This window comes from Diplodia seriata, assembly GCF_021436955.1.
Source record: "Diplodia seriata strain FDS-637 chromosome Unknown scaffold_11, whole genome shotgun sequence".
Taxonomy (NCBI): domain Eukaryota; kingdom Fungi; phylum Ascomycota; class Dothideomycetes; order Botryosphaeriales; family Botryosphaeriaceae; genus Diplodia; species Diplodia seriata.
In genome coordinates, this window is record NW_027117318.1 from 915,284 (window position 1) to 927,964 (window position 12,681).

At 56.6% G+C, this 12,681-nt stretch overlaps 4 protein-coding genes across 4 annotated transcripts; 3 read left to right on the forward strand and 1 right to left on the reverse strand.

Moving 5' to 3' along the window:
* Positions 1-581: 581 nt before the first annotated feature.
* Positions 582-1,806, reverse strand: DGK1 (Diacylglycerol kinase; the record flags this gene model as incomplete). The annotated part of the gene is made up of 2 exons (XM_066781384.1): positions 582-1,328; positions 1,384-1,806. 2 exons carry the CDS (start codon positions 1,804-1,806, stop codon positions 582-584), a joined length of 1,170 nt encoding a protein of 389 aa, XP_066628386.1.
* A 671-nt stretch (positions 1,807-2,477) lies between these two features.
* On the forward strand, positions 2,478-4,405 carry SPB4 (ATP-dependent rRNA helicase spb4; the record flags this gene model as incomplete). Its single annotated transcript, XM_066781385.1, has 2 exons — positions 2,478-2,761; positions 2,815-4,405. The coding sequence occupies 2 exons, from the start codon at positions 2,478-2,480 to the stop codon at positions 4,403-4,405; spliced, it is 1,875 nt and encodes a 624-aa protein (XP_066628387.1).
* Positions 4,406-6,296: 1,891 nt separating this feature from the next.
* On the forward strand, positions 6,297-9,292 carry SLS55_009993 (uncharacterized protein; the record flags this gene model as incomplete). The annotated part of the gene is made up of 2 exons (XM_066781386.1): positions 6,297-6,305; positions 6,326-9,292. The coding sequence occupies 2 exons, from the start codon at positions 6,297-6,299 to the stop codon at positions 9,290-9,292; spliced, it is 2,976 nt and encodes a 991-aa protein (XP_066628388.1).
* Positions 9,293-10,835: 1,543 nt separating this feature from the next.
* On the forward strand, positions 10,836-12,609 carry SLS55_009994 (uncharacterized protein; the record flags this gene model as incomplete). Its single annotated transcript, XM_066781387.1, has 4 exons — positions 10,836-11,018; positions 11,221-11,356; positions 11,413-12,300; positions 12,566-12,609. The coding sequence occupies 4 exons, from the start codon at positions 10,836-10,838 to the stop codon at positions 12,607-12,609; spliced, it is 1,251 nt and encodes a 416-aa protein (XP_066628389.1).
* Between the last annotated feature and the right edge of the window lie 72 nt (positions 12,610-12,681).

Below are 12,681 nucleotides of genomic sequence, written 5' to 3' on the forward strand. Positions count from 1 at the left end.
TCCTGCTGTGTTCGGCCGATACTAACGACACAAGACTGTTTTCCGGTGCAAAAGTATATAGTAACCGGATATGATGGCATCGGTGCCGAGACGCGGTCACGGAAGCAAGAATTGCCGTATGCATAAAAGTGATCGACAAAGGGTCCGAGACACCTTAATTCCAAGATCCGTGCGCAAAATCTTGTACGAATACGCAAAAGCGGCCGATGAGCAGGATGAAAGGGAGAGAGAATTCAATCATTGGTAAGCATTACTGCCATTGGGCAATCGTCATCTACAAAGCTGGTGGTATCATACAAGCCCCCGCCCCGACATCCTCTACCTCTCAGGCATCGACAGGCAAAAGAAAATTCTAGAAGTGAGGCATGATCGTCAATAATCCTTCGGATTTTCCATTCTTCGAAGCGCGCCCGCGAAATCAACCCTGCCGTTCCGGGCCCTCCCGCCGGGCGCTCGTCCCTTTCCCAATGACCCCTGCCAAACGCCAAACTAGTGCAAAATATGTCAAGTTATGATGGCGCTCTAGATGCTTTGTGATGGAAATCTGTTTCGGCGCTCTTCTGGCAAAGTGCTTGCGCGCTTCACGCGCATCCGAAAACCTTCAAGAAGCCCCAAAGTCCACCGGCGGCGAGAATGGGGATAGTAACGTTATCGTCCCAGCTGAACAGGTCGATCGCCTCGCTAACGCTAGCGACAACACCCGCCACAACACTCATGGTGCCGAGAGCCAGGCTGCCGGAAATAGTGCCGTGGTCCTTGTCCCAGCCGAGGAGATCCTTGACCGCGGCGGGCAGGCCCAGTCGGCCCTGGAACGCGAACGCAAAGTCGCCCGAATCGATGCCCGGGTTCTGCGACTCCACGCTCGGCGCGACCCAGCCGTAGAAGGCCACGGCGGTGACGACGCCCATGACGACGGCGGCCAGGCTGCCGGCCAGGCTCTTTCCCTGCCGCACCTTGGGCGTGTACCTGCCCCACCTCCTGCCTGCGGTGCTGGCGGCCGTGTCGCACCAGCTCAGCAGCATCACGGCCATGACGCCAATGTCCTTGGGGAAGAAGCGGAGGGCCGCCCAAGCGCCCAGGAGATACCAAATCACGCCGTTCCAGCCGTCGACTTCAGACTCGCGCATCAAGGCGCCCAAACACCGGATGTAGAAGCGGTTGAAGGATGGGAAGCGATGCCGTATGATGTCAGTGGTGAAGATCGGGACGAAGAGCGAGAGGAGGACCGGGTGGATCTGTGACGGTTGCGCGTACGAGGCGTAGAGCCCGAGAGTAAGGAACCCGATCGAAGTGTGGAGGATCTTGCGAGGGATTTCGTGTCGGTGGATCTGGAGACTGTTAGCTTCCCAGCGTCACACACTCCCTAGGCAGAGCGAAACGTACAAAATTCCGCCATTCCTGGTGGATGGGGATCAAGCCGAGCGGGCTTGGGCTTCGGCTCAGACTGCGCCAGTATTCCTTGTTTGAGCTTGCAGTATACGGCGAGAGATGGCCATTTGACGTGCCGTTCGGCAGCGAGAGGTCCTTCTTGTTCCTGCCCGCGGTTTGCGCCGCAGCCGCGTCGTTTAAGCGCTTCCTGACGGGGCTTCTGCTGCGAAGACGCGGGCGTCGGCCGAGCTCGTCGGAGCCCGAGCTGCTGTCGTTCTCATCGATTGCGGGGGGCGACACGATGTCGCGGTTGCTGTTCATGCGGCGGGCGGCGGAGCGCGTAAAGTAGCCGCTAGCGCTGCCATTCTCCGAGGGTGTGGGCGACGGGCTGATGACACGAGGCGTCCTGGGCACCTGCGATCGCGCAGAGACGGCCATGGCGGGATACCAGCAGGCGGCGAAGGGTGGAAGCAGAGGAGGGCGGACGCAGCCGGAGAGAGACGAGCGTGCGGTGGCCCAGAGCGAGGCGAGTCGGTGGTAGAAAGTGGCAGTGTTTGTCACAGGGTCTCGTGCCGAGAGCGAGGGCACTAAAGGCTGCAGTGGAAGGGTCGTCGTCGCGTTGGGCGCGCGTGTTGCCGGCGCATGTTCTGCAGCGGCGGAGTCGGCGGCCAGCGTGGAGGTTTATGAGCTGAGCAAGAGGGAAGCGGCGGAAGGGGCGCAACAGACGGATATAGGTAAGATTGCGAGCTGGAAGTCGGCGGCCCCGGGCAGCCTTGATTTTTCCTCTTTGGCCATGCAGCCCGGCCGACTCGGATCGCACATCATCGCGCTTCCGGCTGGCCACTCATCCGCGCGCACCAGTCGCTGCGCCAGTCACCGCTCGCCCGACCGCTCGCCCGTCGATGAATTTCCTGTTCAGACCCTGATGCGCCCGGTCACGTTCACGTGCCGCCCCCGACTCAATGCGCCGTCTTATCGATAGCCGCTGACTCGCGCTCGAATTTTTGCGACGCTGCGACGCTACGACGCCCGCTGCGACTCGAGCGCATCGCCGCGCGCCGCATCCACCTGGTGCTGCCAACTCTCCTCGCCTCACCCGATACCTCGCCATGGCTCCCGAGAAGCCGAAGAACCCCAGAGCGTGGGACTCCCTCGCCCCGCCGCTGTCGGAATGGGTCCTCGATGCCGTCTCCAGCATGGGCTTCGAGCGCATGACGCCTGTCCAGGCCAGCGCAATCCCTCTCTTCATGGGATACAAGGATGTGGTCGTGGAAGCCGTGACCGGCAGCGGAAAGACGCTGTCCTTCCTCATCCCGCTTGTCGAGCGTCTCCTGCGCCTAGAGGAGCCGCTCAAGAAGCACCATGTTGGCGCCATCGTCGTCTCGCCCACAAGGTACGTCCCGCCTTATCAACCCTCACCACGGCTTACTGACTGTCGACTTGCAGAGAGCTAGCAACTCAGATACACGCCGTGCTCACATCCCTCCTTGCCTTCCATGCTCCCTCCGCAGCCGCATTACAACCCTCGAACGGCGACGAGAAGCCCGCCTTTCCCTCTTCTACGCTCAAAGTGATACCCCAGTTGCTTCTCGGCGGAAACACCACTCCCGCCCAAGACCTTAGTACTTTCCTCAAAACTTCTCCAAACCTGCTCATTGCGACTCCGGGCCGTCTCCTCGAACTCCTCTCCTCCCCACATGTACATTGCCCGCAATCCTCGTTTGAGGTCCTGGTCATGGACGAGGCCGACAGATTATTAGATCTCGGCTTCAAGGATGACCTGCAGAAGATTTTACAGAGGCTTCCGAAGCAGAGGCGCACTGGTCTGTTCAGCGCCAGTGTGAGCGAGGCTGTGTCACAGCTCGTCCGTGTTGGTCTGAGAAATCCGGTCCGCATCGCAGTCAAGGTCAAGTCCGCCACGGGAGCTCTTGATAAACGTACCCCGGCATCTCTACAGATGAACTACCTCCTTACATCTCCCTCTCACAAACTCCCGGCTGTTGCAAAGCTCCTCTCCACACTCTCGCCCACCCCTCAAAAATCCATCATCTACGTCTCCACCTGTGCCGGCGTCGACTACTTCCAACACGTCCTCCCCGAGATACTAACGTCAGCAACTGTTGTCCCCCTGCACGGAAAACACCCCCAAAATGTGCGCGACAGGAACTTCAAACGATTCACCCAGAGCGTTTCCCCAACCGTGCTCCTCACCACCGACGTCGCCGCCCGCGGCCTCGACATTCCCCTCGTAGACCTCGTCATCCAGATCGACCCTCCTTCCGACCCCAAAACCTTCATCCACCGCTGCGGACGCGCCGGCCGTGCAGGACGCCGCGGCTTGGCCGTCACTTTCCTGACCAAGGGAACCCACGAGGAGGACTACATCCCCTTCCTTGCCGTGCGGCAAACGCCCATCACGCCCTTGACACATCCGAGCGTAGAGATCACCGAGGGGGAGGCCCAGGAAGCTTCGCAAACCATCCGGGACCTGGTGCTGAAGGATCGCGCCATCCACGACAAGGCTCAGCGCGCCTTCGTCAGCTGGGTCCAGTCGTACAGCAAGCACGCCGCGGGCAGCATCTTCCGCGTCAAGGACCTCGACTGGAAAGAGCACGGCGATGCGTGGGGGCTGCTGAAGATGCCGAAGATGCCCGAGACGAAGAAGTGGGATGGCGATTGGAAGCTGGGCTTGTCGATCGATTGGGACAATTACAAGTACGCCGACAAGATCCGCGAGAAGCATCGGAAGGACGAAGAGGCGAAGGCGAAGGAGGAGAAGGAGAATGGGACGGAAGAGCAGAATCCGAAGAAGCGGAAGGGCGGGAGGGATAATGCGTGGAGCGAGCAGAGGGAGATGAAGAAGCTGAGGGAGGAGAGGAGGGAGAAGAGGCACAAGAAGAAGGAGGGCGAGAGGAAGAAGAAGCTGACAGACGAGGAACGGAAGAAGGAGGATGAGCTTCAGGCTATGATTGAGAAGGTCAAGGAGCTGAATAAGGATAAGGTGGATGAAGATGAGGAGTGGGAGGGATTTGATTGATTGAGCGAGGCAAGGTCATTGGGAGCAAGAATTGCGCAATTAAAGAGCATAATGGATTCATTGGAATGGTATCAAGATGAGAAGGATTCGTAATGGAAGGAAAATGATAAAGTATCCAGACACGCCAAAGACCGAAAGCATCGACATCATCATCCGATACCTGAATGCGCCAATCTACATGGCGCCTTCCACGGAAGGCCCTCGCCTGTGTTCTGAGAAGCTTCATAGCTTTGCGTTCCTAATAATAGCTTTATTGGATCAGTCTGTCGTACAAGGCTGAGCGTTGCAGTAGCACAACAAGCATCTCACAGGAATGTCACTGCATAAGCTCGTCCAGTGGACGTCTGCAGACTTGCACCTGCAAGTAGGGAAGCTTTTCACGGTCAGTGACGCGGATGCCGGAAGGCGTTGCGCGACAGATGTGTTCAACCATACGCAAGGCTGCTCGAATTCGCGAAAAGTGGAACGAAGTCTCGCAACGAAGTTACACGACTTTTGTGGGTACGACATGAGCTCCCAAGTGTATGTAAAGCTCAGCCTTGCACTGCCCCGCACGGACTGGTCAAGGCAACATACGTCAGTTCGGGGCTCCACGGCTGTGACTAGAGGGTAATACATGTGTCTGCTATATCAAGGTCATGGAACGATTCGTGGATGGCTCGGATACACACCAGCCGCATTTAGGCAGGCTGAGTTCAAGGTACGATTCATGGGCTCTCGTCAGGTTTCAGGCTGAAGCAGCTTTACAGTAACAATGGTAGCACGAAGCGGCCACCCATCTCAGTTCATACGTGCCTAGTTCTATATATAACGGCATTCGGACACCTTCCCAGCTCCTCAATCCTTTCTCGCTCTATGTTCAATTCGAACACTTCCTTTTCCTTGAAAAGCCTTCTTTCCATCCTCCCACTCCACTCGCAGCATCTCTCAGCCAATTGGACAGAACATCACAAGCAACGGTACTGGACCGAAAGATCAGTGTCAACATCAAGGTCAAGCCCTAAGCAAGAGGGGCAATGGCCTACTCTCCGATTCGATCAAACAACGGTCCGAATGGCTCATTCCGGCCCGGAGATAGCGTTGAACCCAAGACTGAAAGGCCGAGCGAAGATGCGAAGGGAGCCGAAGAAGCTTTATGGATCCCTTTCTTCATACGGGCTTCTACGTTGTTCGCTTTGTCGGCCAGTCTTATGGCCGTTGGCCTTTCACTTGGCATCCTTGCATGGTATTCCTCACGTTTCCATGGGATATGCGCGGTGGATAAAGGGCAGTACTACGCGTGGACTTACGGTCCCACTGCCGGCAAGTCTCTGGTATTCCGCGCTTGTGTTGCTGGCCTGACTGACTTTCTGCCAGTTTTCACTCTGTTTGCAGGGCTTTGGAGTCAGGTTGACTACCGCACAAGGCTGCTCATGCCGTGGATCGCCATGGCTGAAGGTCCCCAGCCCGCCGAACGGAGCATACTGCTTGACCATATCTCTCCGAACATTATTGCCGCCTGGGTGAATTCTTGGAAGTTGCGAGACATTCCAGTCGCTCTTGCGGTTACCGGCACCATACTTATGAAAGTGTTGATTGTCTTGTCTGCAGGGTTGTTTACCATGGCGAGCGTTGAGAAAAGATCCTCACCCGTATCTACGCGTGGAGGTCTGTCCTACTCGTCAGGCTATTTCAACACTTCGCAAGTCAACGGTCAAGCAATCTCCCGAGTATATGGCATCGAAGCTCTGAACTTGAGTTATCCCCTATGTACGAATTCATCTACTGGGAGCGAGATCCCGCCTTTCCGGAATAGTAAGTTCCCCAATCAGCTTCATGTCAATTCTGACTTTGGATTCAGCGAGTACTTCGACTGTGAGAAACATTGCAAACGTTGACGTCTTCGAACCACATGTCGACTGTGAATTTGCAACGTTGGAGTTTGTCAACTATGCTTCTGAGATTGGTTACGCAGCTGGGATAGCTGAAGACAAGAACGGCCAGAGGGTAGACACCCTACCCTGGGTTGGTGGGAGCGAATTCGACTTCGAAATCTCAGTCCGAGTCTCATCTCCGTCTTGCTCAAGCGTTACTGCCGACGGGAAGACTAAATCGCCAGTCTGGACTATTTTCTCTGAAGGCCAACAACTCGACTGCTCTGAGAACGACCGCCGGTTTGTGATTGGAATCATCAACAGTTTCGACGAGAAAGCTGGAAATTTCTCAAACTATCCACCCTACAGGGGTGCCGGTCCTGCGGTAAGCTACGCATGGTTCAGGAATGTTTCATCTTTTCTAGTATGCAAACCGGACTACTCTCTTCGGGAGCTTGAGCTGAGCTTCAATCCTTTGGCCACTTCACCGGCTGACCGATCTACACTTCATACACTCAATCGTGTAGGCGATCGAAAATTGGGGAATCTCACGGGTTGGAACGTCTTTGAAGGGTTCAGCCAGTCACTCAGTTATCTGAACATTGCCGAGGCTCTCAACATCACCTTGCTTGGGGGCGACGTCACGAGGTTTCTGGACCAGAAAGTCCTTCTGGATTCATTCGAAAAGCTCTACTTTGCTGTTACCGTGCAGCTTTCCAACGCGTATCTCCTCCAGAACTCTAACAAAACTTTCGAAGTAGCCGAGGTTCAAACAATGGATCGAATCCAGCTTCGGGGTCCAGCGTTCTGGTTGACGGAAACATTCATCCTCACGCTTGTTCTCATTTGTTTGAGCCTGACCAGAATTCTCCGCAAGGGATACGTTATTTGCGACCCCGGTCCAATAGCTGGCACCGTTGGAATCTTGACGTCGAGTCCCGCATTCATGAAGCTCCTGCGCGGTCACGGACTATCTGGACCAAAAACCCTCGGACGGGCACTGAGCACTCTTTCCTTCCAAACAAAGTATGACTCCTCCAGTGGATCCAACGGTGCGCCGTCATTTTCTATTGTGCCACTTTACCGGAATTGCGCCACTGCAGACGCAAAGCGAACATTCCAAACCCCAAAGTCAACCACGCCCAAGTGGTATGTTCCTTTCATTATGCAGATCCACGTCCGCGCATTTTTGGTACTCTGCGCAGTTGCTCTCGTGGCGTCACTGGAGATTGTTTACAGTGTCTCTTATAGCGGTAACGGGCTTTACACGATCACCGAGAAGCCGTACGTGGAATACTCTTTGCGCTACGTTCCGATAACAGTCATGCTCCTCTTTGGAACGGCGATGGGAGCCCTGGATTTCGAAATCAAAACACTGGAACCATTCCACAGAATGCGAAGAGGCCCGGTCTCTGCCACGATGTCAATCGACGAGGATTACTTTGGCCGTATAGGGGTACACGCACTGTGGACGGCAGTTCGAAGGCGACAGTGGTGTACAATCGCCACCTCAATTGGAATGGTACTGTCGCCATTCTTGACGATCCTCGCAGGCGGTCTCTACTATGCGGATGTGGTAAACGATACGGCAGCGACGAGGTTGCGACAAGTCGACTACTTTGAATTCGACTCCTTCACCAATCTTGACGCTATGAATGTTCAGGGGGATGGCACGATGGCGGCCAATCTGGTCATCAACGATAACATGGATCTTCCCGACTGGACATATCAAACCTTCGCCATTCCCAAGCTGAACCACTATATTGACCCGCTGCCCACCCGGCCAGGAACGCACCTTAGAGTCGATGTACCCGCCGCTCGTCCTGTTGCCAATTGTACTTCCGTCCCCGTTGAGCTTCTCGCACTGAACGACAGCGCGTCTTTCGACTTCTATTTCCCATCCCTACCTCCCTGCGGTAACAGTACCAGGAACACGACCGAGTATGCGCACCGAGTATTCCCAAAGAAAACCCTGGCCCCCGTCGGCGAAGGCATTTTCGGGCACTGGATTGACCGTGATGGATGGGATTGCCATTGCCCGGAATACCTCGCGCTGATCGGGCACCTTTCTCGCGTGGCAAACATAACGACCGCCACCAATTTGACAGCCTTGCACTGCTCGCCGTATCTCGAGCGTCTGGACGCAACAGTCAGCCTGACGTATCCCGAACTGCACTCTCTCCGGACCGGGACCGACGGCCCGACGCTCGATGAAAGCAGAAAGCAACCCATGATCCCCCTCGAAATCCGCGGCCTCGGCACCAGCATCCTGGCGCCGTACGTCGCGCCCGCCGAGCTGGCCGCTCTGGGCAACGTCGACGGCTTCTTCGGCACCCTCGTCCTCCACGGCGCATCATCGCTCTCCGACCTCGTCGCCGACCCGACGCCACTACAATCCGCCGTGCAGCACCTCTACGCGCGCATCGCCACGCAAATCGTCAGCGCGAACCGCAACGCCAACGCCTCCACCGCCTCCGTCTACGCCGACACGGAGTCCGAAGACCTGGGGCGCCCGTGCAACGCGTCGCTCTACCAACCCAACCGGCTAAGGGTGCGTCAGAGCGCGCTCTCGACGCACGCGCTGGCGGCGCTGCTATCCGCCACGACGCTTTGCGTCGCCGCGTCGTTCGCGATGAGGGTGAGGGAGGTGCTGCCGAAGAACCCGCGCAGCATTGCCGCCGTCGCCAGTATGCTTGCTGGAGCGAGCATGCTGCGGCGGTGGCCCGAGTGCCGTCGCGGCGAGGGTTTCGGCTTGGGGTATTGGCGGGATGGGGCTGCTGCCGCGGGGCGAGCTGGGGAGGGGGATGGCGGCCATGATGGGGTTGTCGACGCCGGGACTGTCGAGGCGGAAGGTGCCGATGATGACGGGGGGACGGGGACCTGGGGTCTTAATGAGAACGAGACTGGCGGTTTTGTTGGTGCGGGAGACGGGGCAGGAGAGGATGGCGGGGGAGAAGAAGAAGATGCGATGGTGAAGAGTGGGAATGTGCGGTTTCGATTTGGCATTGATGTGGGAACACCGGATGAGATGTAGCTGGGTGGGGGAAAGTGCATGTAAACAGAGGGAAGCTTTGTACAGGGTATTACCATAGCGGAATGCTAGCGTCGACTTGCTTTTTCCATCTGGCCAATGTGACTTTGACCTATCGTAGTGGGATTCTATTTCACCACCGATTAATATAATTTTAGCCTATCATGTCACCACGATACGACCAGAACCCGCTGGTTCATAGAATCCCACAGTCTTCGCGCTAGCACTCCGCTGTGGCAATACCCTGTAGACATGCAAAGTTCAGTGTTGACGTTCGAGAATACATGAAACTCTTAGATGCCGTCATCGGTAGGGTTTAATCACACATGCGCCGGGTGCGCCGGATGATCGTCACGCACTGTTCGAAGCCAAAACCAACGCGCGCCAACTCCAAGGCGCCCAGCAAATCTGCGACGACGGTTCCCTCGTTTGCCTCGTCAAAAACCTCGGCTGCATTCTTGCTTGGCGATACGTATCTACGCGAGGAAATTGGGCTTGGTTGATCGCTCGCGAAATGTCGACGATGAGCAGCACACAGCCGAGCTTCGGACTGCCGATTGGATGCCACACTTGTTCACTGACTATGTGGCGGCGTCTGATGCGGAAACAGCCGCTCCGTGAGTCATGATTGTTACAGAAGCTCTGCAGCTCCTTTTGGACAAGGCTGCTTACGTGTTACGCGAAACAGATGAAACTGCGATGTTTGTGTCGGTGTGTGCTTTGGCAGCGTGGAATCTGAGTGCAGTGGATTCGTCGTTTCGATCTCTGGATCAGTACTTTGGACATGACAAGACCTGCACCACCCGACGGATGTGCATAAGAGCCTTCTCGAGATGCGAGCCTAACTCACGACTCAGGCAGATGGTGGAATCAAGATGCTGCAGCTGACCAGGCTACTGCGTCGAGAAATAATCCTCCGATGTCTCCTCGGTCTGGGAGTATTTTACACCATCAATCAAGCTTTCCATTGTTTACTTGAAAACAAAGAACGAGGTTTGAGTGTGCATTTAAACATTAGCACGCCGGGAACTTTTTTGTATAACAGCATCTTTTGCAAGCCTTGCGAAACGGGCGACGAGTAAGTCAAAGGATCCCAGTAGCAGGAAGTCTATTTTGGGCGCCCCTAAGCATCATGCGACTCCACGGCACGGGCCATCGCATGACTCCTTCCACGCTAAAGAAGCTACACAGTACCGTCTATCAAGCTCGGACGGGATTCACACCTGGACAGAGCACCTGGAGGTGTGCACAGCCTTCAGGGTCGACGTGCCGATCCGCTGGGAAGATCAGTCTGGTGATCAAGCTTCTGCATCCAAAGGAGCATGGCGAGTGCGCTTGCGGAATCTTCCTTCGGATTGAACTCGTACCTGAGTAGGCGTGCCAAGCCGATCGGTTCCTGAAACTACTGCAATAGAGTTTGGCATAACGGTGCGTCGCGTACATGAATAGTTGGCGGCCCCGGCACCCCACTACTACATACCACGCTCTGTCTTGGTCATGTCCCCCTCTCTCCTTCCACGACCTTTTCGTCCGTCGTGCTCTCAGGATGGCCTATGATAAGTTGATAGTGACTTTCACTCTTGTGGGAAGCTTGCTGTCTTTTGTCGCCACGACCTGCGTCCTGATCTCCTACATCGTCTACCGCGAGCAGCAGCGCTCGTTTCGCCATGCTCTTGTCCTGAACCTCGCGATTGCTGGCAAGCCCTCCCATCGTATTCACCCCGTTTCTGTACACGGCTAATGGAAAGCCTTCGGCAGAATTCATCAACTCACTGAACAACTCCATATCTGGCATAATCAATGTCAGGGATCACGCCCTCTCACCGAGTCCGGCATGCACGTTGAACGGGTGGATCGGACAGCTGTCTGTGCAGGTGAGCAAATCTCAGCGCCACGTGGTAGTGACGGCATCGGCCTAACCGACACGACAGGCCGCAGACTTCTCCATCCTCGCCATCGCCTTGGTCACGGTGCTCACCATTACCCGCAAGACCTACATGCCGGATGCATCGCTCGGTAGGAAGGTCATGATCTGCACGTCCGTCTGGATCGTCCCCCTCATCACCAGTCAGTTTCCCTCTCGTGCCGCTCACTTGGGCATTTTTAACGTTACCATGCGGTAGGCTCCACCGCCGCGGGTCTGCACACAATGGCTCCGGTGAGCGGCAACTGGTGTTGGATCACGTCGCAGCGCACCGACCTCCGCTACGCGCTCGGCCACGGCTGGCGCTTTGCCATCATGTTCATCACCATCGGCGTCTACATCTACGTGTGGTGGTACATGCGCCAGCACTTCCGGGAGATGGCGGGCACGCAAGCGAAAGGTTCCATCGATCTGAACGCCACTTACCGCACCAACCGGCCGAGGGCGGCGAGCTTCGCCACTTTCAGGAGCAGCAACGTCGACCTCGCCAAGGAGATGTCGATGGAAAGGAAAGACTCTGCCTCGACGTACGACGAGGAGCTGCAGCTGGAGTACGCGCGGATGCCGAAGAAGAACCACCTCGTCGCCGTCGACGTCGACTCCGCGAGAAACAATTTCCCTAGCGGACGCCCGCCGGCCACACAGCAGTTCCCCGGATCCGGCGCGATCAACGCCAAGTTTACGTTCAACGTCCGCGACGAAGAAGAGCTCGTCGCCCCGGACGACGGCCTGCCGCGCCAGCCCATCCACCACCACGACCTTCACGCCCGACCAACTCCCTCATTCTCCACCCCATCAACCACCGCCCCCCGCACTCCCTCCACCACCAGCACAACCCACCCCCTCCTCCCCACCACCACCACCACCCCATGGACCCCCTCCCAAAAAGTCCCCCCACCCTCCCCAACAATCTCAACCTTCGCCACCCACCAATCCGCCCTGATACACCGCGAGATCCGGCGCATGCTGCTGCTCAACGCGTACCCGACGGCGTGGGTGCTACTATGGTTACCTGGCATCGCCAACCGGCTGCTCGAGGCGACCGGGCACACGAGCATCAAGGCGTTGGCGGTCCTGCAGAGCAGCAGTCAGTACGTAGGTTTCGCGAATGCGTTGACGTACGGGTTCAATGAGTGTTTGAGGGAGAGGATTTGGGGGGATGTGACGAGGGGCCGGGGGGCTCTCGCGGGCCGGGGGAGGGGGAGGGGGAGGGGGTGAGGATCTGGCGGGGAGGGATGGATGGTCGGTTGGGGGGAGGCGGCGCGGCGTTTTATTGGGGGGGTTGGGATGTGTATACCAATGGGTGGAGGTGCGTTGCGGATGCTGAGGCTGAGGATATATGGCGCTCCCAGCATATGATGAGGCACATGGCTTCGCTCGTTACGTCTTTCTTTAAAGTTTTTTTTTTGTGCGTTTATCTATATCCGAGCTATAGCTGCTCTTCTGACCCAAGATTTCTTCCCATCAG